Source organism: Camponotus vicinus, unplaced genomic scaffold (genome assembly GCF_025532165.1).
Source record: "Camponotus vicinus isolate PSW18456_S1 unplaced genomic scaffold, iyCamVici1.0 SCAF_12, whole genome shotgun sequence".
NCBI classification, from domain to species: domain Eukaryota; kingdom Metazoa; phylum Arthropoda; class Insecta; order Hymenoptera; family Formicidae; genus Camponotus; species Camponotus vicinus.
In genome coordinates this window covers 464,532-485,968 of record NW_028141948.1, presented here as the reverse complement: position 1 = coordinate 485,968, position 21,437 = coordinate 464,532, and the positions used below count along the sequence as shown (strand labels likewise).

Sequence of the window (21,437 nt, the reverse complement as noted above, 5' to 3'; positions counted from 1 at the left end):
GGGAGGGGGTGAAAATAGAAAAGACATCTAGACACACACCCTAGAGACGAAAATGGAGAAAACGCGCGGAGGGGAAATGATTAGCGAACGCCGATGCAATCCGCGGCAAAAAGTGTCGCGCGTGCTAAATGAAACGTAGTGTATGATTAGCGAAGGTGAGAAAAGCGAGAAACGAGACTGATGGTTATAATTTGGTTTGTTAGCCAGCGGAACCCATTCGAGAGACTGAGGTATAAGGGGGCGGCAGATTCTTTTGCCCGCCGCCACACTTATCCTGTCGGAGTACAAACAAGTACGTAGCTCATGTAGATGATCGCCTGCCGTACATATATAATACGTTGTTATAATCATCAAAACCCGCCAATACGCGTGTTGTATCGCATATATATTATACATATATATATTACCTTACTATATATCGTCATACACGACGGATCGTCGACGTGCGTAACACGTGCGCGTGCACGATGGAATGTCTCTTGGTCTCTCTTTCTTTCTCTCTTTCTCTCTCTCTCTCTCTCTATTTCTTTCTTTCTCTCTCTCTCTCTCTCTCTCTCTCTCTTTCTCTCTCCCTCTATCTGAATTTTGCGATGATTTCGTCGAGTTTAGATTCTTATGCCATAAACGCGCAGAAATATAATCTCTACATTTATTTCCAACACACATACACACGTACATATATACACAAGGAAATATTTTATTATTATAAATATTTATAATATATAAAATATTTTAATTTTTTTTTTAAACTTTCGACGTAAAGGAATTTTCTCTGCGCGTTTCTGGCATGGAAAGTTGAGCCTTTCGAGATTCGAATTCTTTTACGATCTCTACCTTGGATCGCTCTGAATCGATCCTTGTAAATGGAGACTCTCTTATTCAACGAGGATTTTGATAATAATTTGATTGATAATAACGACGACGAGTATCGTCGTGACGACGATATGTGGGCGCTCTCTCGTCTTCCCGAGAAGTGTTTCGGTGCGATGTCACGGCGGCGACGATTCGAGATGCACGGATATGATTACATTGAACGAAGTGTCACACTAATGTGTTTTCTTTGTGTAGCGGGAGGGGTGTGGGTTGCGGTCGGTGGACCCTCCCCCGTTCGTCGGGGACCGCGATATTGCCCGGCAGATCCACCGGCCCACCCGCGCTTTCCGTTTCTCAGTAGTATAGTGTCTGAGTGTGCTGTGTGTGTTTCCGTATCCATCGTCGTTGCCTCTCCCATCTTCTCCCTTCGTGCGCAAATCTCGACGCAATTTGCTTGCGTCGGTTTTTGCGAAACTTTTTTAAAGTGTACTACTCGCGTACACTTTTTCCTTCTAACCGACCGTATTTTCTCTTTTTTTAACAATACCGCCCGTTTTCGTTTGTTCGTTAGTTTCACTGATATGATCGTGGATACAATAGAGACAGCTTCGTCAGCGCGAGTGTATGATACTAAAAAGTTTGGTTTTTCACCCCGACAAGTAAAAACCCTCCAAAGAAACGCTTTCTCCGCTACTACCAGTATCGATCAGACTACATCCCTTTCCTTCGTGCTAGGAACGATTGCGCGTCGACTTCTTTTTAGGTCGGAGATCTTGTAGGAACCCTCGAGGATTGAGGTAACGTGTCAGTCGTAGATCTCGATGGTGTTGCTTTGTTATGACGATGTAGGAGGAAGGGTTGTGAACTTGAATGAAGTAGCATTGCTGCATCGTGCGCACTTCTTCCTTCTTTCTTTTACGTATCGGCAGTACCCTTAATCCTAAATCCGTTTTTACAGACACGAGAGTAGATGGATTATCAAAGACCGAATCATTCGAACGGATCTCTTTGAAAAGAAATCTCATTTCGTGGAAGCTTCAATTAAATTCGCATCCAATTGACGAGATTGGCTATAATGTACTCTTTGTACGTGTTTATTTATTTATTCATTATTCGAATTTTTATTTGTCGCGTGCAAGTCTTTCTAAAATAATCGGCGAGTTTAAGAATTTTATCGCGATTTATAATTTAACGCGCATCTCCTTCGAATCTTCCAAGGATATCTACTCAATTCTCACTCGGTTGCTCTCGATTTAATAAAACAACATGTCGCAGTCGGTCATCCGGAGCCTCTCAAGAACGACAGAGTCGGCGAGCGGACACCGATAAGAGACGATCCTTTCATGGCTTATTTATATTAAAGTACATAAATAAATAATGTTTCTGAAATATTTATAAATATTCGAAATTAGAATTATTTTGCTTAGCCACGAAAGGAGACAACCATCGTCGTATCCGATTTGAACCCCTCTTTCCTGTCTCTGTTAGTGCGTGTGTGTGCGTGCGTGTGCGTGTGCACGGTTGGCCAATTTATGCATCGACCTTATTTTCTGTTTGCCCGAGGTCTAACACCGCCGTTGTTTCGTACCGAGTGCCAATTAGAGAATTTAACACGTTACACCATGTGATTTGTGTTGTTGTGGAAAGACAAATATGAACGTATCTCGTCGATCGAGCAAACGTCGCACAATTATCGGCATGCATTATTTATTCGCTATTACTATTGCGAACATTGGTAAAGGGAATTTTTTACACGCCTCCGATATCGAATAAGTCAGAGCCAGATCGAAATTTTCGATCCGATTCGAGGCCGATCTCGAAGAAAGGAGATCGATCGCTCAAAATTTATTTTGAAATTATTTTTCTCACATGATTCGCATATTTCTTCTTATCTCGACGAAGGGAAGCTTCGATTTTTCAAGTATTCCTCTCTGATCTGGCCTTGACTGCAATTTCTTTCTGTTAGTACTCGAAAGTACTACAACTATAAAGTATTAACACCTACTGTCGCGAAAACGACGAGAGACTGTTTCAATCTATTCTTGAATCGTCTCTACATATATCTAGCAACAGAACATGTCTGATCACAGCGTATGAGACTTGTTATGTAGTTACAGTAGAGGAACGTTAAGTGTTGAAAAAACCAAACCACGTTGTGTGTCAAAAAACTAACTACATGCGTGAAACTAGGAGGATTATATTGTATTTAGGAGAAGCAACTGTGACCCACCCTGTCTTTCTGTGTCACGAACGTGTACCGTATCCGTTTTAGTGCTCCTTCGCTTTACTTACTATTATTCGTACTACACCAACATTACCAAAACCACACTATATCTGTCTCTGTCTCTGAACTTCTGTGTCTTACCCCTTATTATACTCTGTTGACACTCCAAGCTGTAGAGGAGCGGTTACAAGCGTGCGAATGCTTCGGCAGACTCGCTCGCGAACGGTTCAGGACTGTTGCGGACCATTCCTAATTGGGTAACTATTGCGAATTCCGTTTGAATCCACGATTAACATCCCCGCAGTCGCGAATCCCTGCTCGTTTTTCTTTGGCGCTCAAAATAAATTGCAGGGCAATCACCAACGAGGGGTAGTCGATCCAGCACGTTCTGTTGAAAAATTCTTTTTATCCATCACATTTATTAATTAATATTTAGAGAAATTGTTAATATTGCAAGAATTATGTTGTTATATATGAAAAGCTATTAGTATTTTTAATTTAATTTAAAAATGAAATGCAATCTAATATAAGTCTAAAGCAGAAGGAGATTTTACTTATAATAGATTGCATTTTGCGAATGGTTTCAAGAATTTCGAAATTTCATGTTTTAGCTAATATACAATAAATCGGATCAAAGAATATAAATATTAATTTTTTTTAAATCTAATGCTTCATGTAATAGAATTTTTAATTCGAGTGTGATTTCATTATTTCGTTTCCATTAAATCATCGACACAAGTTGACTTTAAATCTGATTGAAGTGATTTATTAAAAATTTATAACTAACATTTTGATCGATATTGTTAAAATCAGATATCGGATTAATATAGATGCCATTCGCTATTACTATATATCCAGATAGTTGCTATGATCTACTCCTCGTTTGCGATTCCCCTATCAAGCCAACCTTAGATCGCAAGAGATGACGCTCGTTATTAGCGTCTTTAATACCTTCGTTCGAGAAAAGACGAAGGAAGGCTGTCTCGAGGACATCCGCGCGTCGTCCACATTCGGTCGTGTTGGTCCCCGATCCGATGATCACTCCATCATGAACCCCAAACGAAGCCGTGTAGGTACGTACGTATAAAAAGTGAAGTAGATTGTGCGCATGCGATACCGGTAATCGAGTCCGTATTTCTAGCTTGCATTACACGATGGTAGCCGGTGATACAGCGAGATCGCTGAAGGAAATCGAAAGAAATCACGACACGTCTTATATATTCCTCCGTAAATTTTTTAAATCGATCGGATTCTATTTAGCTCACGAATTCGGGTGAAATGCAACCAAGTCGACAAGTGAAGAAACTCACGTCACGGACATAGAACAAGAAAAGAAATACTTACAATTAAAGAAATTAAAGTAAAAGTTAAAAATATATAAAAATAAGCAAAAACGCATTTATATATCCATATAGAAACACAACAGCTACAAGAACAACGACAAGACCAGAACGTCGACACTCAGGGGACACTGAATAATGAAAAGGGGGACACACCATATTATAACACATCTGTGCGCGAAAAAGAAAAAACCAATATACGGCGTGCTTTTGTGTTGCTGGCTTGCCTCCTCGCTTCCTGATAGAACGTCCTTCCCTGTTTTTGCAGCTTCGAGTAATCAGAGCGTTCAAGTCGACTCTGGAAGATCTGGAGGAGCGTCGCTCTGTCCATAGTTTACACAGCTTACACAGTATGCGCAGTTCACGCAGCCACACCGGGCCCCGACCACTCTCTGACTTCACATACATTGACGAAGACCCGACAAACACCACCACCACCGCGCAGAACGCCGCCTACAAGTCCTCTAATAGAAGTGCCGAGCCGATGATGAGTCAGGATTACGAGACAAACTACAGAGGATCCTCCAGGATGCAACAATCCCTCAACAGCCCCGCCTCGCCGTTGTTGCTGAGTGTGACCGGGCCGGCCAACGCGTACAATCATCATTACACCACTACCAATACCATCATCACCGATAATAGATCCCCCACTAGTAATGCCCACAATCAGCCCCTGAGCCCCAACCATATGGCGCAAATGAGCAGTAATAGAGACAACACCGGGAATTCCCTACTTCTGAGCTCCAATAACTTGGTCTTACCGGAGCTGACCAAACTCGTGCACGAGACTAGCATTTAAAAGATTTTTCTCTCTTCTTTGCATATCATTCCATCCTCCTCCATTCCTTTCTATCTTTTTTTTTTTTACTATCGATCATATCTTTAACATCTTTGATATATCCAGTTTTATTATTTAACTTTTTCTCCTTGTTTTGAATTTGTCCGTCTATCCTTCGATTCGATGTCTCTTATTTCAATTCTTTCCCCTTTGTCACCTTTTTCCCTCTACTGTGTAGAGGGATTTGTATATATATTCCTCCTGCGGTCTCATATGCACCGCGGAATCTCGCTCGAGATTCTGCAACCTCGTCTGGCTCGATCCACGATGCGAGGAAAAGTATCAAGCGTCTTATCTCTGCTCCTTTCTTCTTTCGGAATCACACAATTATCATTCGCGTATATCTCTATTTCCGCCACTTTTTTCCAAGGACGTACTTAGTATTTACCGCGTATTTTATTCGTACCGATCACCGAATTTATTGTTCCCCTCAATCTTTTTTCTCCTTTTTGACCTCTCTTTCTCTCTTTTTCCTCCGCCTTTCTGCCGGAAACTTCTTATCACTCGCTCAACGGAGACGGCGGATCTGATCTGATCTGATCTCAAAGAAATCACAGCGCTTCGATTTAAAATACGCCTGCATACACACGAACAAGGCGCAACATTCGCAAATCGCGAGCTGCTGCTTAAATAAATAAAACCGAAGACTACGATGTACTTAACACGCGCGGTGTATCATGATATCGGGGGGTGGGATGGCAAGCGAGGAAGAGGAGGGACGGTTGCGAAGAGACGGGGAGATTCTGCTCCGCGGAATATCGCGAATGGTTTGCGAATTGCACGTTCTCCGTGCATGGGCTATACACTATCGAGTATGATATGTACAGGGGTCCCCCGCTTTTTCTACCGCTTCTTTCCCGTATTCGATTAGTGTATCGGGTGAAAGTACTATTTTCGTCCTTTAGAAACGTCCTTTAGCGTTCTGGAGTTTGTTGAACGAGGGTGATAGGGGCTGCGACATAATTGTGTAGAAAAAAATAATGAATATCTAACGAGATGTTATTCCCCGTTGCATAGTCTTGTAAAATGATGCTTTCGAATATTTCGTGAACTTTGAGATAGATACATATGTCACCTCGACGTTACATTTTTCATTAATTTTAAGCAGCACTTTAATTTTCAAGAGAGATTTTATTACGGGATGCTTATCAAAAGTTTTTTGAAATTAACATTTTCTATGTCTTATTGAACGGTAAGCCATTGCAGCCCGTATGCATATGTATGCGCGAAATCTGATATTAATTATTGAACGATCAAATCAATTAAAACGACTAATTATTTCTAATGACGATTGCACACTAATATTCGTACATGAAAATAGTATTTTATCCGTATACTTGACAAATGTAGACGGCGCTTAAGTGCTTGTTTGCTTATCAATTAATCTCATACAATCGTTTACTTATATATATTTACCTATTTACTTATATATATACATATATCTACTTATTTATTTATTTATCTACTGACTAATAATTGGTGATAAAAAATAATTACAAATTAATGCTAATTAATTTTTTACGTGTACTTTTTACACGACAAAATTCTGGAAAATGAGAGAAACGAGTACAAACTACAAATGAAAGTAAGCTATATTTTTCGCTTTTCTTAATGTTAAGGGAGATATTTTAATAATTTTAACAATAGACATTTAAAATTATTGTCTCCCACGAAACATTGTAGGGATAAAATAATTTGCATCTTTTTTTCTCTCTCATATTGAAAAAAAATATCAAATAAGAAATTAATTTATGCAGAGTATTTATTTTTTCTGGAATCGTGTTATTTTTCAAGTGTTCGCCAATTTGATGGTCAGTAATAATTACCCGTCACTCGTTTGCTTGCCTGTTTGGGATTGGATGTGAATGTGTCTATTTGCGCGATATAACTGATGACGATCCGGATCCGGGTCGTCGAGGATGACGATGACGTAACCAATGACAATCTACCTCGACTGAGATAAATCCTCGCGAACTAACACTTGTAACTGCTTTCCGCGAGTGCGATTAACAAAAGAAACGACCTTCCATCCCTGTCAGGGAAATGAAAAAGACGCGCGTTTCGGAGCCGCTGGAGCGAAAGGAACGCTCGATCGCGATCGATAATCGAAAAGAGTATCCGAGAGATCTTTTTATTATCTTCCCACGTACACCACGACGAGAAACGTCTTTCCCGTCTCGGGCCTGAATGTACTTACACATACTTTTACCGCTATGCCTCGGTCTCTTCTATTCTCACGACTCTATCGTCGTTCTCGTGAGCGGGCTTAGTTCTACGATATCGATATCGAAATAGAAAGTATTACGAAATATTGAAGTTGGAGACTGAAACTGAATAGAAAATCCTCATTTCAGAATCAGTTTTTCCAATTAGCCAAATTTTTGTCTCCTATTTTCTTCTTTTAAATATATAAATTTCAAAAATAAATATCAAAATTTATATTATGCCAATTGTATTGAAAAAAGAAATGTTTTAACAATGCGATGTCGAGAATAGGTCGAAAAGCAATTTCTTGCTATTTTATTTATACATTAAATAAGAAATAATATCTATTTACACGTGGGACCAAAGGAGATTACTTCATAATAGTTCTGATCCCGGTCACGAGTCCTCCACCTGGAAAATCCCCTCTTCTAGGTATATCTTCCTTAATTTTGTGGCTACCCTCAAGTATCATTCATCTCCTTGTCTCTCTCTCTCTCTCTCTTTCTATTGTCTCTGTATCTCTTCTTGCCTGCCTCGAAGAAAACCGAATTCTGCCAGCGATCCTGATGGATAAGATCCGATCTCTATCTCTCTTTACCTCTCTCTTTCTCTACATCTTTCGACTGCTCGAGACGAATCGCGGGGGCTCAGAGTGTTGGAAAAGCGTCGTCCGATAGAGAATCCCGTCCCCACTTTTTCGTTCGAGTGAAAAAGAAAAGAAGAAAAAAGACGAAAAGGGAGAAAACGTTTGTCCGAATATTTTAGCGGCGAGAAAGGAAATTTAATAATTGTGACCGCGAATTACATAGGACGGTTCGTTACCGATATTTTTCTTTGCCGAGCGACAGCGTCGAGTGTGTGATCGAGCGGCGAATATATACGCAGCGACGATGTCGTTACGGACGGAGAGACGGAGGAGCACTCTCGTTCTCGATATTGTAAAATGTAAGTTTTATTCAATTTTTACGTACACTCTCTCTCTCTCTTTCTCTCTCTCTCTACTTTTCTCTTTTATTTATGAATCTTGTAAGAGTAAAAATTAGGAACCGCGAATGTGCGCTTTCTCTAACGAACGCGACGACCGGCATTCCAGGGAATCGTCAACGCGACTTGAATTCGTACCCGTGGAATTGAAACCGACGTGTAATTCCGGTAGCTTATAAAATCCCGATGGTGCTTTATTATTTCTTTTCTCGTCTCCATTCGCGACGATACTCCTCGAGATGTATTTCTTCGCGGACTCTTGGTCGGGATGATGTCGATTTCAATTCCCGCTGGTACTTTTTCTCCACGTTCCATGTTCCCGCGTAGAGGAAATCGTTCGTCGCCTGTGGATAAAGAAATGTACTTAATCGTCGGATCTCGTTATCTTTTTTTCTTGGTCTATTTATTCTTTCTCGCTGATTCAAAGTGACTCGAGAGACGGAAAAGCTTATTTTACAGGGATAGTCGGGGTAAAAAGTTACGATATTTAATTGTAATCATGCAAGAGACTTTGCATCGTTACGATTATTGAAATTGTTGAATGATAGTGTATGAAAAATTTTCAATATACTTAATATTCATTATACTAAATTATTGAGAAAAGATGATTTTATTTTACAATAGAAGTTGACGCGATCATAATTATTTCGATCGTCTCTCCTTCTCACTTTTAACCTGCTTTTCGTTCCAGATCGACGAGATACGCAAAGTTCGATCACCGAAAGATGGAACGTAGTATCCTAAAAAAAAAATATTTTTTTCCTTCTTTCTTCTTTTCTCCTGTTTTTTTAACCAGTCACTTAATTATAATCGTACCGAGATCGTTTTTTCGACTAATTGTCATTGATTTTTAAATGTGTCTGCTACTGCCAGAGCGTTGAATACGTCGAGAAAAAGATAATTTTAACATGAAATAAAGATACAAAAGATATACACAGTACAGAACTAGAAAGAGCTGTGAAAACTTAGTTATTAGGTCTTCTCCTGGTTGCGGCGTTTCAGCTGCCATCTTAAAAAAAACGCGACGTAAGGGCCCCCGACGAGCTTTTAATCGGATCGATATTTATTCACGCGAGATTGAAGATGTAAAAAACTATAGTACAAGTTATATACATAAATTGCAACGGCTGTAATTGTATTAAATTTTGGAATAATCACGAGAGTTGAAAGTCGAACAAGAATTAAAAATAATTGAATAATCTAATATATTTTTGAATTCTAAATTGAATTCTGATGATATGACATTTGAATTCTTATCCGATAAAAGATCCACATAAGTAGTCTGCGACTACGGAAATTTTTAATTGATAGATTATCAACTGTCAATTCTCTTTGAGACCATTTAAACTGTATTTTGTAGGAATTCTTTATTCTCAACATACGTCCATTCTACAGAACAGGTGCGTGACTTTAGATTTATAGGAAGAGATTCTATTTAAGTTGTCGAAACTCGTGGAATCGTAAAGGTAATCTTTCTAAACTCACTCGCTTTCGAACTTTAAAAACAATTTTCTCGGTGCATCGGCGGGCGGTCCTTACGACGTGGGTGATAAATCGAATCTTGACACTCCCCATTTACTTCAGTAGCATCAAGAATAGAATAATGTTGGCTCTTGCAGCCACGTAAGGTCCGTATTACGTATCTCGTCCAAGAATTTGCCGCGTGTAATTAGCTGCTGCTTCATGTTGAAGTTGCGGCGATCTCGAAAATCTTATATAGTGCTTCGATATAAAACCATTGCAATTATTTCGTTATTGACAACAGATTTTATTTTATTTCAACAGATATAACTGCTACTTTGAAATTTTTCGTCAGATTCATCGAAGCTTCAGTTTTCATTTCGATCAAGATTTTCCGTATCTTCTCTTTAAATAAAACTTGTCATATCGCGGCCAAACGAAAATGAGGATTAAGAACTCGCTAGAGTATTAATTAGTCAATATACCTCGTACGTTCATTCATGAAAAGCGTAATACGAGGCCTCGCGAGGCTTAAACGCGCCCGCAAAGCGACGCAAATCCGCGTATATTCGAATGCGATACGTCGGTTCCTACTTCCGGCGACATCTTTTGCGGATCCCGATATCCTGGTAATCGGTGATTTCCCTTTGACCGATGCGAAAACGAAGAATCTCATTCACGAAAACGGCGTCGTTTATGCGCGAGTGCGTAATCCGTGCGTAATCACGATTCGCAGTGATAAAGGTACGCGCGTGTCACGAAACTTTTGATGCGTACACAGACCCGTATCGCGATTTGTAGCAAACGAGAGAAGACATCCTGGTTTTTAATATCGACGCATAATATTAGTCTGTTACTGTGAGAAAAAAACTAAAAGCATATATGTATATATATATATATATATATATATATATATATATATATATATATATATACACATATATATTTATTATAATATATTATAAATATGTATAGTTGACTCTATCGATTTAATGATATGTGAATAGGGAATATATTATTATTATTGCTATTATTAATTATTATTATTGTTATTATATAAAATAAAGTTTAAGACACGTTAATCAAATAACAAGTCCGATACAAGGAGATCAGCGGAGAGGGTGGTATCTTCAGATTTCTCTTGTACGCTCGTTCGCCCTCTTGCCCTTTCTCCGCTATAATTCCCTTTTCTTCCCCGTCCGACCTTTCGCTTTTCTATCTTCTCTCGTTTCATTATCGTTTACCACCCCCTCCGCTCCTAAAAGCAAACGAGGTACATCGCAGCGTCGATGAATCGTGCGAATCGCTTTTAGCCTCTCCTGCGCGACGCTGATTGAAGGGAAGTAGAAAGGAAGACAAAAAAAAAGAAACGGGATTTAAAGTGCGAAAACGATAAAAAATGCAAGAGAAGGGAAAGAGAAAATAAACCGTGTGTGCGAGACAGGGGGCCATCGGTCCCGCCAAGAACTCTTTTTCTCTCTCGACTCCGTAATTACGTAATTAACGAAAAAGGGAAAAAAACAAAACAAAAGCTGCACAATGATCGACTTGGTCAATAAAGCGATACAAAATCTTTTCCACGCTTGGCTTGTTGCTGAATCAATCTTTCTCTGTTTCTGTGTCTGTATCTTTCTCTCTGTCTCTATCTCTCTCTCTCTTTCTGTCACACGATCCGAATTGACTATCAAATCACGATCCTCCTCTCCTTTTTTTCCACATCACGCTACTGTTCTCGATCTTCCTACTCGATCGTTCGAACACATTTGAAAACATTCTCGGCATGCTTCTTTTTCCGACTTGACCGCTTTCAGGTCAGCTAGAAGATACGCTAATCGAGAAAATATATATTGCGATCGATTTATATAGATTGCGACAAGAAGAATCTCATCCGATGATTATTTGGATATTTCGGATCATTAGTTTAGAAAATAGGACACCGTTTGATTATCGCGCGTGATACGGATAAAGAGAATCTCTTGGTGCGACGAATATTTTTACCGGTGTTATCGATCACATTCGAGCCAGGTTCTAATCTATGCGACCTGTATATTATTGATCCGCGCTAGTGACATACGTGAGGCAAATATAACAAAACGTCGCAGTCGATTCTTCGATTGACCGACAGCGATCTCAACTTATTCTTTCAATTCAACAAGGTATTCTACTCTACTAATTCTCTCCTGATCCACACACTATAACTACTATACGCACATGATCTTCTCGATGATGCCTCTCATTGACGTGTCTAATGCATAATGACGAGCAACGACAGAGATGGTATCATCATCATTATGTAACTTCTTATGTCTTCGTTGCTTTCTACTATAAACTTAAAAAGTCTGTCGAAATACAATGCAAATGGAAATCTGTCTTAATTCTTAATTATTTTTCATTTCTTTTCTATCTCATTGACTTGTAGGAAATAAATTGGTTTAAATAATTTAAAAAACCCTACAAGTATTATTCAAAGATGTTGATTGAAAATTTAATTAATCTGCGATGATTGCAAAATTATAATTTTGATTATTTGAACAATTAAATATAATATTTATATATTTTTTAGGCAGATTCAAATCGATTATTTGCAGAAATCGATCAAAACTGAAATGATTTTATTTGCGAATTGCATTTTGACGGAACGTCGATTGTTGCGATTTCAGTCGACGTATCTTGCGCGATGGAATATTCGACAAATAAATTATCGATCTCATCTTCTCCACTTTAAACGACCACGCAACAACTAACTTTGTGCACATCTTTTCTCGTAATTCCATTTGCTCGCCGACTTATATATATATATATATATATACCGACTCTCTGTATATCTTTCTACGTCTTTGCGCTTGTCTGTCTGTATATTGATTCACTTTGGCACGGCACTCTCGCTCATTCTTTATCCCTTATCAATGAGGCCGAATTGCACCGATGGTCTTAAAAACTAATCCCGTGTTGATATCCACAATTTTCTATTTTTATTCAAATTAGTTTTATTCGTGATATCATCAAGAGAAAAAGATGCAAAATTTATGCAATTCATTGAGATTTGACGTTATAATTATAAAAAAAAAAACATCGTTATGTGCCAATAAAATTTAAATATATAAAATGTAATCGTCTTAAATATACATGACAAAAAATTTGCAATCGAGGGATTCAAAAAATGTTCGACAATGTGTCTGTCATAAATTACTCGGCAAATATAAACGGATCTACTTATCAATAATAATTTTATATGAAATTACGAAAAAATGAAATATCTAATAAAAAATTGAAAAAGTTTATTTATTAAAAAATAAAAACTAGGATGACAGGAGATAGACTTTGCTATAATTGGCGGTTGCCCCACAAAATTTCGAAATGTGGCACAACTGCCGCACTATATATGTATTTTCTTTAATAAATTTTCTATTAAATCTTTAAAATAAAATAATTTTTACTTTTTTCAAATGTATTTTTGCAATTTTAAAAATGTTTTAATTCTCTTGATATCTATCTATATATGTGCGAAGATATATATTTATATTCTTGAAATATAAAATTCAAAGGTCGATTTTTTTTTTAAAAGTCCTGAATCTCTTTAATAATTAATAATTTGTTTAATCAAGTCAATTATTATAATTATTGAGCAAAGCCTGAATGTTACTTTGTAAAAGATTACAATGGGATTTCTGAACCATATTGGTGCAATCGGCTCCAAATCAGCTTCCGGACGAACGGAATTGTAAATTCGAGCACACGGCTCGGTTTACAAAAAGAAGAAATAAAAAAATCACATACACATTTTCACCATAATCTATATTACTCAGCAAATACTCTCTTTACATTATGTATCCCGTAAAAAATTCGCGATTCGCGAAAGAACTTTAAAATTAGCGAAGATGAAACGATTCATTAAAACAACATGTTCCTGTTCCTGCAAGAAGATGCGAACACCACCATCCGATTACTCTCACAATCACACTGATAAATACTTGCGCAAACATCAACCTTTCAATGAGACAAACCAATGAGAATATGTCACCCTTAACCCTCAAGCTCGCGTTTCGCATGGAATAAACTTTAGTTTGACTCTTAACTGGTACACATAGAGAAAATTGTAGTATAAGAAAATAAGAAATGGTGAAAAATATGTGGGATATATAAAATCATTAATATTTTTAGATTAAAAAAGAAGAAGAATCCTAGAAATGTACCTTAAAACTTTTAGCTTTTTTTAACAAAAAGTATAAACGAATATTTTTACTTGTAACTCAATTAATTGAATTAATTGAAAATTAATAGTACTATATATACATTTTCATATTTATTCTCATTTTATAATATTTGTGATTGTATATCACGGCAAACTATATAAATACACAAAAAAATGTAATATATAATAAATATAATTTAATATTATAAAATATGAAATATTTCGAAGAAATTTTAAAGCAGTCATCAGACATAAAATTCCACATACATTGTACCAGTTAAGTATTAAAATAGCATACATTTTTCAGACGTGCTAATTGGATAGAAACATTTAAAGTTTACAGCAGAATTTAAAGTTTAATTAATGAAATATTCAAAGTTTCATTAGGGATTTTCCATTTTCAATAACAAAAATTCATTCTGCAAAAAATTATCGACCCATATATGTTGGTGTAAGGATTAATTGTTTACACAATCGAAAGGATTAATTGTTTACACAATCGAAAGATATCTCATCATGAATATATATTCGATTTATTCTTGTTAGAGTAAATGACTAATCCTATGCTAACATTGCGGCCAATAATCAATTGATTCAACTCAAAATAATGGCACGTTCATATCGTGAAAAGTGACAAGTGCATCGCTTGAGGGTTGAAGAAGTGGTTACGCACGATCCGATCGTTCCATTCTTGTAACCATTATGTTATCCTTTACTCTTGAAGGTGATAGGTGGCGAGTTGCAGGAACGTTTGATACCGGTACCCTACAGCAAGAGTTCGACAGACCAAGCTGTAAGCGCTCCTCTCTCTTGCTCTATCTTTCTCTCTCTCTCTATCTCTCTATCTTTCTCTCTCTCTTTCTTTCTTTCTTTCTTTCTACCTCTATCTCTTTCTTTCTCTCTGTTGCCTCGATCTTTTCCTTTTCGCTCTCTGTGTCATTCGCTTGTTTGCTCGCTCGCAGCTGCCTTTTAACTTTCTCGCTTTGACACGCTTCTTATTCTAATGATCCTCATCCACCAAGACTTTTCCTCTCCCCTTTTCCTCTTTTTTCTCCTCCCCTTCTTCTCTTTTCCCTCTTTTATGTAGAATACTCTAAGAGTTAGAATGGAGTACTTGAACAATTTGTAAGTCACTTTCTGTACTTATTAGCGAGTCTTACAAGTTGCGGATATAACCCATGCTCACTCTTCGTAACGTCTCTTCTTCTTCTTTTTCTTTTCTTCTTCTTTCCCTCTATCATGATCTTTCTGTTTTATCTGTCTACGTATACTTCCCGCTTTCTACTTTATACTGTTCTACAATAGGATAATATTACGGCTTGTACTACTGGACCGGGCAGCCTTTCCTGCCCTCGACGTCAATACGAAGGAAAGGTATATGTCTGTGTTAATCCTTGACATCCCAAGCTTGAAGCGCAGCAAGGATTAGCCATTCCCGAGTCTATAATGCTGCGTCGTTGTTGCTTATAGAGGCTTTCATTGGCACTAATTTTCTATATATTTATTTGACATAGAGAGCTATTTTTTCGCTGAAAAGAGACATCGCTCCAATTGCGAGAGATTCCTCATACAGGAATCGCTCTAAGAATACTTTCCAATATAGAATTAAATAAAGAGACATTTTGAAAAATGATTAACAAACATACGTGTGCGATTTTTCCATTTCGTTAAATAGAACTTTTTTTTCTCCCAAAATTACATTAGCCCTCTGGTGGTACAAGTCCGTCTCTTTCCGCTTTATTCTAACTTTTCCCCATCTCCGCAGCACTCGGTGTCCTGTGTTATCGTAACTTTACGTGAAACATCGTGTATTCGTCGTGTGTCTGTGTTTAATGCCCATATTTTTTCCATTTATCTCTCGCTAGTCCATCGTGGATAGGGATCGAAGTTGCTCTATCATTTCGATGGAATTAGATTTTCGTTTGCTACGAACAAAAGTAATTCCTTCTTCTCATTCCTATCGTCGAAAATTGAGCTTATCGACTTCGATCCCCGATCATTCATCCTGTTGTTTATCTTTCGACACACGTGATTCCATCTTGTCCATCCCTCGACTTCAAAATCCTTCTCATTCCCTCCGCTCACATCGGTCCAGAGAATGAAACGTCGAGTGAAAATCGACAGGACAAAACGGCATGGATCTGTTAGAGAAAAAAAATCGAATTAATTTTACTATATATGCATTAGGAGATAAGCCTCTCTCTCCTCTTAGGTCTCTTTGCCACGCCAAATACGAGTTACATCGAGATACAATCATGTTGCATGAGACGCGACGCATTTTTTAGACGAATTTGTCGCGTTAAGACTTGTAAAGAATAACGTGCAAAAAATTTGCTTCCATCTTGATTGTCGCTTACTGTTGTCACCGCAATTAAGTGTACAAGCTGTATATGTGTTCATAGATATGCGATCATGTGTATCGTGTTTTGCATTGTAGCTGCGATCTTCGGTGACCGCGATGCCTGAGATTGCGAGCCTTGCACGTTGCTTTTTATTGTGCATCCTGCGACAAATTAAACGTCGCGCAAGACGAGGCGCTTCGTTCCTGACTCCAACTTCAAGTCCACGCGATTAATTTCTCATCTCTGTGTGTATTGAATCTGCTCGAATGCAGTTATCTTTGCTTGCACGAAGGATATTTTTACACCGCAGCACGTTATTTTTCACAGTATATTAACGGAAGACTTGTATTTTCTAAAATTGGAAATTCAAAGTGACGTTATTTCTCGCCGAGTTCGTTGATGCAAGGGAGATCTCTATGCTTTTATTCGCGACGTGAAACGCATAAATAAGAGAATGATATTTTTTTTTCGCCACAACGAGAGATGAACTCGCCGAGGTACGTCAGTCGCAATTTCTGATTTCGATTTAACGAGAACTGATTCTCGAATTGAATTCTACACCGTCACGTAATCCGATCGTAACGATCTGAATTGAATCAACGGCCAGCTAAATCCAAATTCTGACAAGTCGTGACGAATATAATGCAATATATTTTACAATCGGGGCGAGTAGAATTACAATTACGGTGTGTGGTTCTCCAGTAGACGAGAGATCGACATTCTGTACAATTTTTTTCCTTTTTTTTTTCTTTATCGAAGTGTCTTCTTTCCACGTACTCATCTCATTTTTCCCCTACAGTATATTATCATCTTTATTCCATAAAAAACCTTTCAGACACTCGACGAAGATCGATGGAACGCAGTACACATTTGCCATTACGCTGCCGATCAATCAATCGATTTTCTGGTAACACACGCCACAAAATCGCCTAAATAAAATATAACAAACTAAAAATCTAGTACAAGTATCTCTCGATAAGAAAGATACGAGGAGAAAAGTTTTAGATGAAAGTCTTCCCGATAAAAATTATTTATTTCAAAAATTAGCCTGTGTGTTTTCATATTTATTGCAATAAATAGAATTTACCTATTTCAAATATATTTTGAGTAAGTAAAATTGAGATTTCTATAAAGCAAAATAATTTACAATCATAATATTTTGTCGTCGAATCGATTACATACAAAAGGTATCAATTTGAATAGAGTTTCAACCTTTTCCTACCTTTAAGAAAAATTCTATAAATGGAAGATATAATGATTAAATTCTTTCTCGAATATTGTTCAGGAAGACTTTTTACTCTCTTCCGTCTTCTTTTCTTTCTCTATCCTTCTTTTTCTTTTTCCTTTCTTTTCGTTGCTCTCTTTCTCTCTCTCTTTCTATTCATCCTTTTAACTGTCATCCCCATCCCTGACATCTTCCTACGTGAAACTCAATACGACATACCACCTTTTTCCGTCGAGAGAGTCGTCCGTATATTGCGATAATCGGCAGTGCGTATTACTTGACGTAGCGTGCATGTTGTTTCGTGCCAAAGGCAAAGAGAAAAAAATAGAATAAAGGAAAAGAACGCAGACACGCATATTTAAGCGTGTGAAGGAGAAGCGCGCGCAAGGCCCGGGGACCCTTCAAGGTGCATCCTTCGGGGTCTGTAAGCTGTATACGGTCGTCGCGCCGAAATGCGAAAGCGGTAACATCCCTTGCATCGCGTAAGTATTCTCTTTTGAATGTTGTGTTATACCGGCGACAATTAACACCACGCCCGTTAGCCTTGGGTGGGAAGAGATGTGCGTGAACGCACGTCCCAGCCGAGCCTCGAGAACGCAAGAAAGAAAGGAAGGAAGGAAGGAAGAAGGCAAGAAGATCTCGCGAGGCGATGGAGAGATTTTCTCTCTCGTCCCTCGCTCCTCCCCCCCTTTCCCCTGCTGTCAACTGTAAAAAGGTGGCTTTTTCGGGGGAGTCTGTGAGATGGTAGTCGAATCGCACACTGTAGCGACATACGTTTGCCGGGCACGCGATCCTGCCGAATGCATGCAGCTGATCATACAGCCTGTAGAGAGCTCCTCCTTTCCACTTTTTTTTTTAATCTTTGTATTATATACGAATTGTGTCGTATACGTTGATATTTTCCTCGCGTGTTGCTTGCCTTATCTTCCTCTTTGCTGATGACTCCCGCCTGGTCTGCTATATTACACTCTCTCACGTCCACACGAAACGTCGACGACCAAACTCCGTACAGAGTGCATCCTGTTTCTTTCTGGCGTCTCGGACGTATTGTATTGATTTTCCGCCCAAGACTCGCGTGTCTAACGTTCCGTTTCGCTATTTCGGGACAATCGCAATAGTAAGTAACCGCCGCCGAAGGATGGATCATCGAACGGTGAGTCGAACGTCGTCGATTCTCTCGATACGTTTGCGAGTAGGGATTTAGACATTCGAAAGAATTAGAGAGGTTTGTTTAGATAACGAATCTTTATCGATGGCGAAACGAGAAACGTCTATCAGAGTCTGGCAGCATCTTATTGTATCGCTTAGGATGCACATCTGTCGATTTCTTAATCCCGAAACTATCGCTTTTAAGTTCGCGAATTCTCGCTTAATTCGCAAAAATAAATGTGTATACAGGGTGCAGCTAAAAGGTAAGATTGCAACTTTTTCTCGCAGTCGTTACTGTTTGGCCTCTTCGCATCATTCGCTCGTCGGCATTTGTATCATCGTTGAATTGGCGCTGATTTTAACCATTTGACCATTGATATTTTTTTACGAAATTATTTGTCTGACCAGTCACACGCGCGACTTCCACTGTCGCGATAAAAAATTCCCTCGTGTCTTACGTGATGGTTGCTCGCAATCGCTGGAAAATTTTTGCGACCGTAGCTGCAAGTAGAAAATCCCAACCGATGATCGGCCGCGTTCGCCGAGTAGAGAAGCCCAGCGATAAGGGCGGCAGTGGAGGAAGCGCGTTACTGATCAGCCATCGAGCGCGAAGCTAGCGAGATAGTTTATTCGAAATCGAGAGTTATATAATCTCGCGGAGCAAAAAATCTCGATGTTATTCGCGACGAGAGATGCGTCTTTACGTAGCTATGATATCGAAGATGCACAGCTCGTTGAGATTATTAAGATTATCTTCTTTCCGGTACGAATTAATCGACATGTTAATAGGATAACGAACAGATCTCGTGAGTCGAGGAGGCTCTCAAGGCTTATCTGAACGCGAATCGCAGCTTTCTATCGCTACTCTCTGGAAGAAGTTGATACAACGAGCTTCCCTAAACTACATATCATGTTGCTTGAATAAGTGGCAATCCAGACTCTCGAGCTCTCCTCCCCTCTTGCTTTTTCTAATCGCGTCTGTTTGTCTGTCTGTCTATCTGTTCTATCTCTATATACGCTTTCCTCTCTCTCACTCTTTTCTTATCTTCTTTATTCGATCGATTAAGGCTTCTCCGACGCTACGAGAGAAACAGAAAATGCGCACTCTGTATGATTACATGTGATGATTAAATGTCGCGCGTCGATTCGTCCCGCGTTCTTCGGCATCAGCGACCAGTCTCGCCAAGACTTCCTTCAAGTGACATTCAGCTTTTATATTTTGACAGTCATATAAAAAATGGATACAAATTTATTTCTTGAAAGTTTCCAACTTTCGATAATAAATCGAAATTTGATATTTCGAGATTTAAAATTTCAATTTTGAATGATAGAGATAGTCAATTTCGCGGACGTAGGTCATCTCTCGTTTCGATTTAATTCATACTTTTTTTTTTCTCGAATTATAATTGTTTTTCGCGAGAATATGCGAAATAAATTTTGATTATTTACTGCATAAATATGAAGGAAGTCGTGTCGAATGCTGGAAACTCGTCGCCGGATATGCGGACGTATACGCTCATGACGCTTGATTAACGTGATCAATTCATTCAATCAGCAAATCATTGGCCGCGCATGTGTACGAACCATGTGACTTAGCTTGGCGATTTATCGCGTTCGCGATAATCGAACAGGACGCGTTCGTTTTTTTTATCCTTTTTCTTATTCGTTTCGAAACTTTGACTAGCCAGCAGCTTCGTTCCTCAAGCCGTTGACAACACGCAGAGATAGAAGATATGGATATCCTTTTTTTTCGATATTTTTTTTTTCTTTCTGATCTTTCCGTGATGAATATAGTGTCGATGGGTGCATGTGATGTTGCGCGGCAAGTTGCAAGCATAGTTGCAGAGCGGCGACGTCGGTACATCTTTCTTTGCAGGCCGCTTTCGTTTACCCGCGTAATTGCGAGGTACTCGATTAGAAGCGATCGACGAACATCGGGACGAGTTTGCAAAAGTGGTAATCGGCAGCAGAATGCATTTTTTAACCAGTTCAAAGTCGATGTTTTCTTGGCGAAAACCGTAACGTGGATTCACACAAGGTACTATAAATGATGGACAAAAATTATATAAGCGTCATTTTATTTAAATATGTATCCTATTTTTATTAATCAAATGAAATATTAGATGCTATATCTACAAGCTTCTTGATTGTTAAAAAATTAAATTCAAGAATATTGTATGTATATATATTAAATTGTAATAATTGTAGTAATTATGTATTCGTGATCAGGGTTGATAATAAAAGAACTCTGTTTCTAAATTTAATTACTCGACAATTGTGGGTGCCAAGTTCTCGCCAAGAACAAATCGACTTTTAGTGATTCCCACGTTTGCTAAGCTCACCCTCCTTCCTTTCTATACAGGTTGCCTCGGGTTATCAAAGTTGATACTAGGAGAGTGACAAACAGCATTTTGCAAACTTAACACTTTGCGGACTGGGCACAAATTTATATATTCTTTCGGATATATATCCGAGAAATACATCTGATCTAGAACGAGATGGCGATTTGAATTAGAACAAAGCAACATACTTGTATCTCCTGCAAAAAGTTACACCAAGAATACACATTAAGTACATAAATACATGCATATGTTTCGTTTTCTTCATCTTGTCATTATATCTTTAGGATATCTGTGCAAAAAGAGATGATACTTTTGCAAAATT

General features: G+C 38.4%; 1 protein-coding gene across 22 annotated transcripts in view; it reads left to right on the top strand.

Moving 5' to 3' along the window:
* Positions 1 to 21,437, top strand: part of Pmca (plasma membrane calcium-transporting ATPase 3) — a 79,603-nt gene that overhangs the window by 46,374 nt on the left and 11,792 nt on the right. For 9 of the 22 annotated variants that reach the window (XM_083083687.1, XM_083083685.1, XM_083083686.1 and 6 more), the window contains one exon: positions 4,646 to 11,445. The exons of 2 other annotated variants lie outside the window; for them this stretch is intronic. In XM_083083687.1, the coding sequence (XP_082939813.1) occupies positions 4,646 to 5,176 (531 nt within the window). In that variant the 3' untranslated portion in view covers positions 5,177 to 11,445. 11 more of the 22 variants (XR_014435876.1, XR_014435877.1, XR_014435878.1 and 8 more) reach the window with 11 other exon arrangements.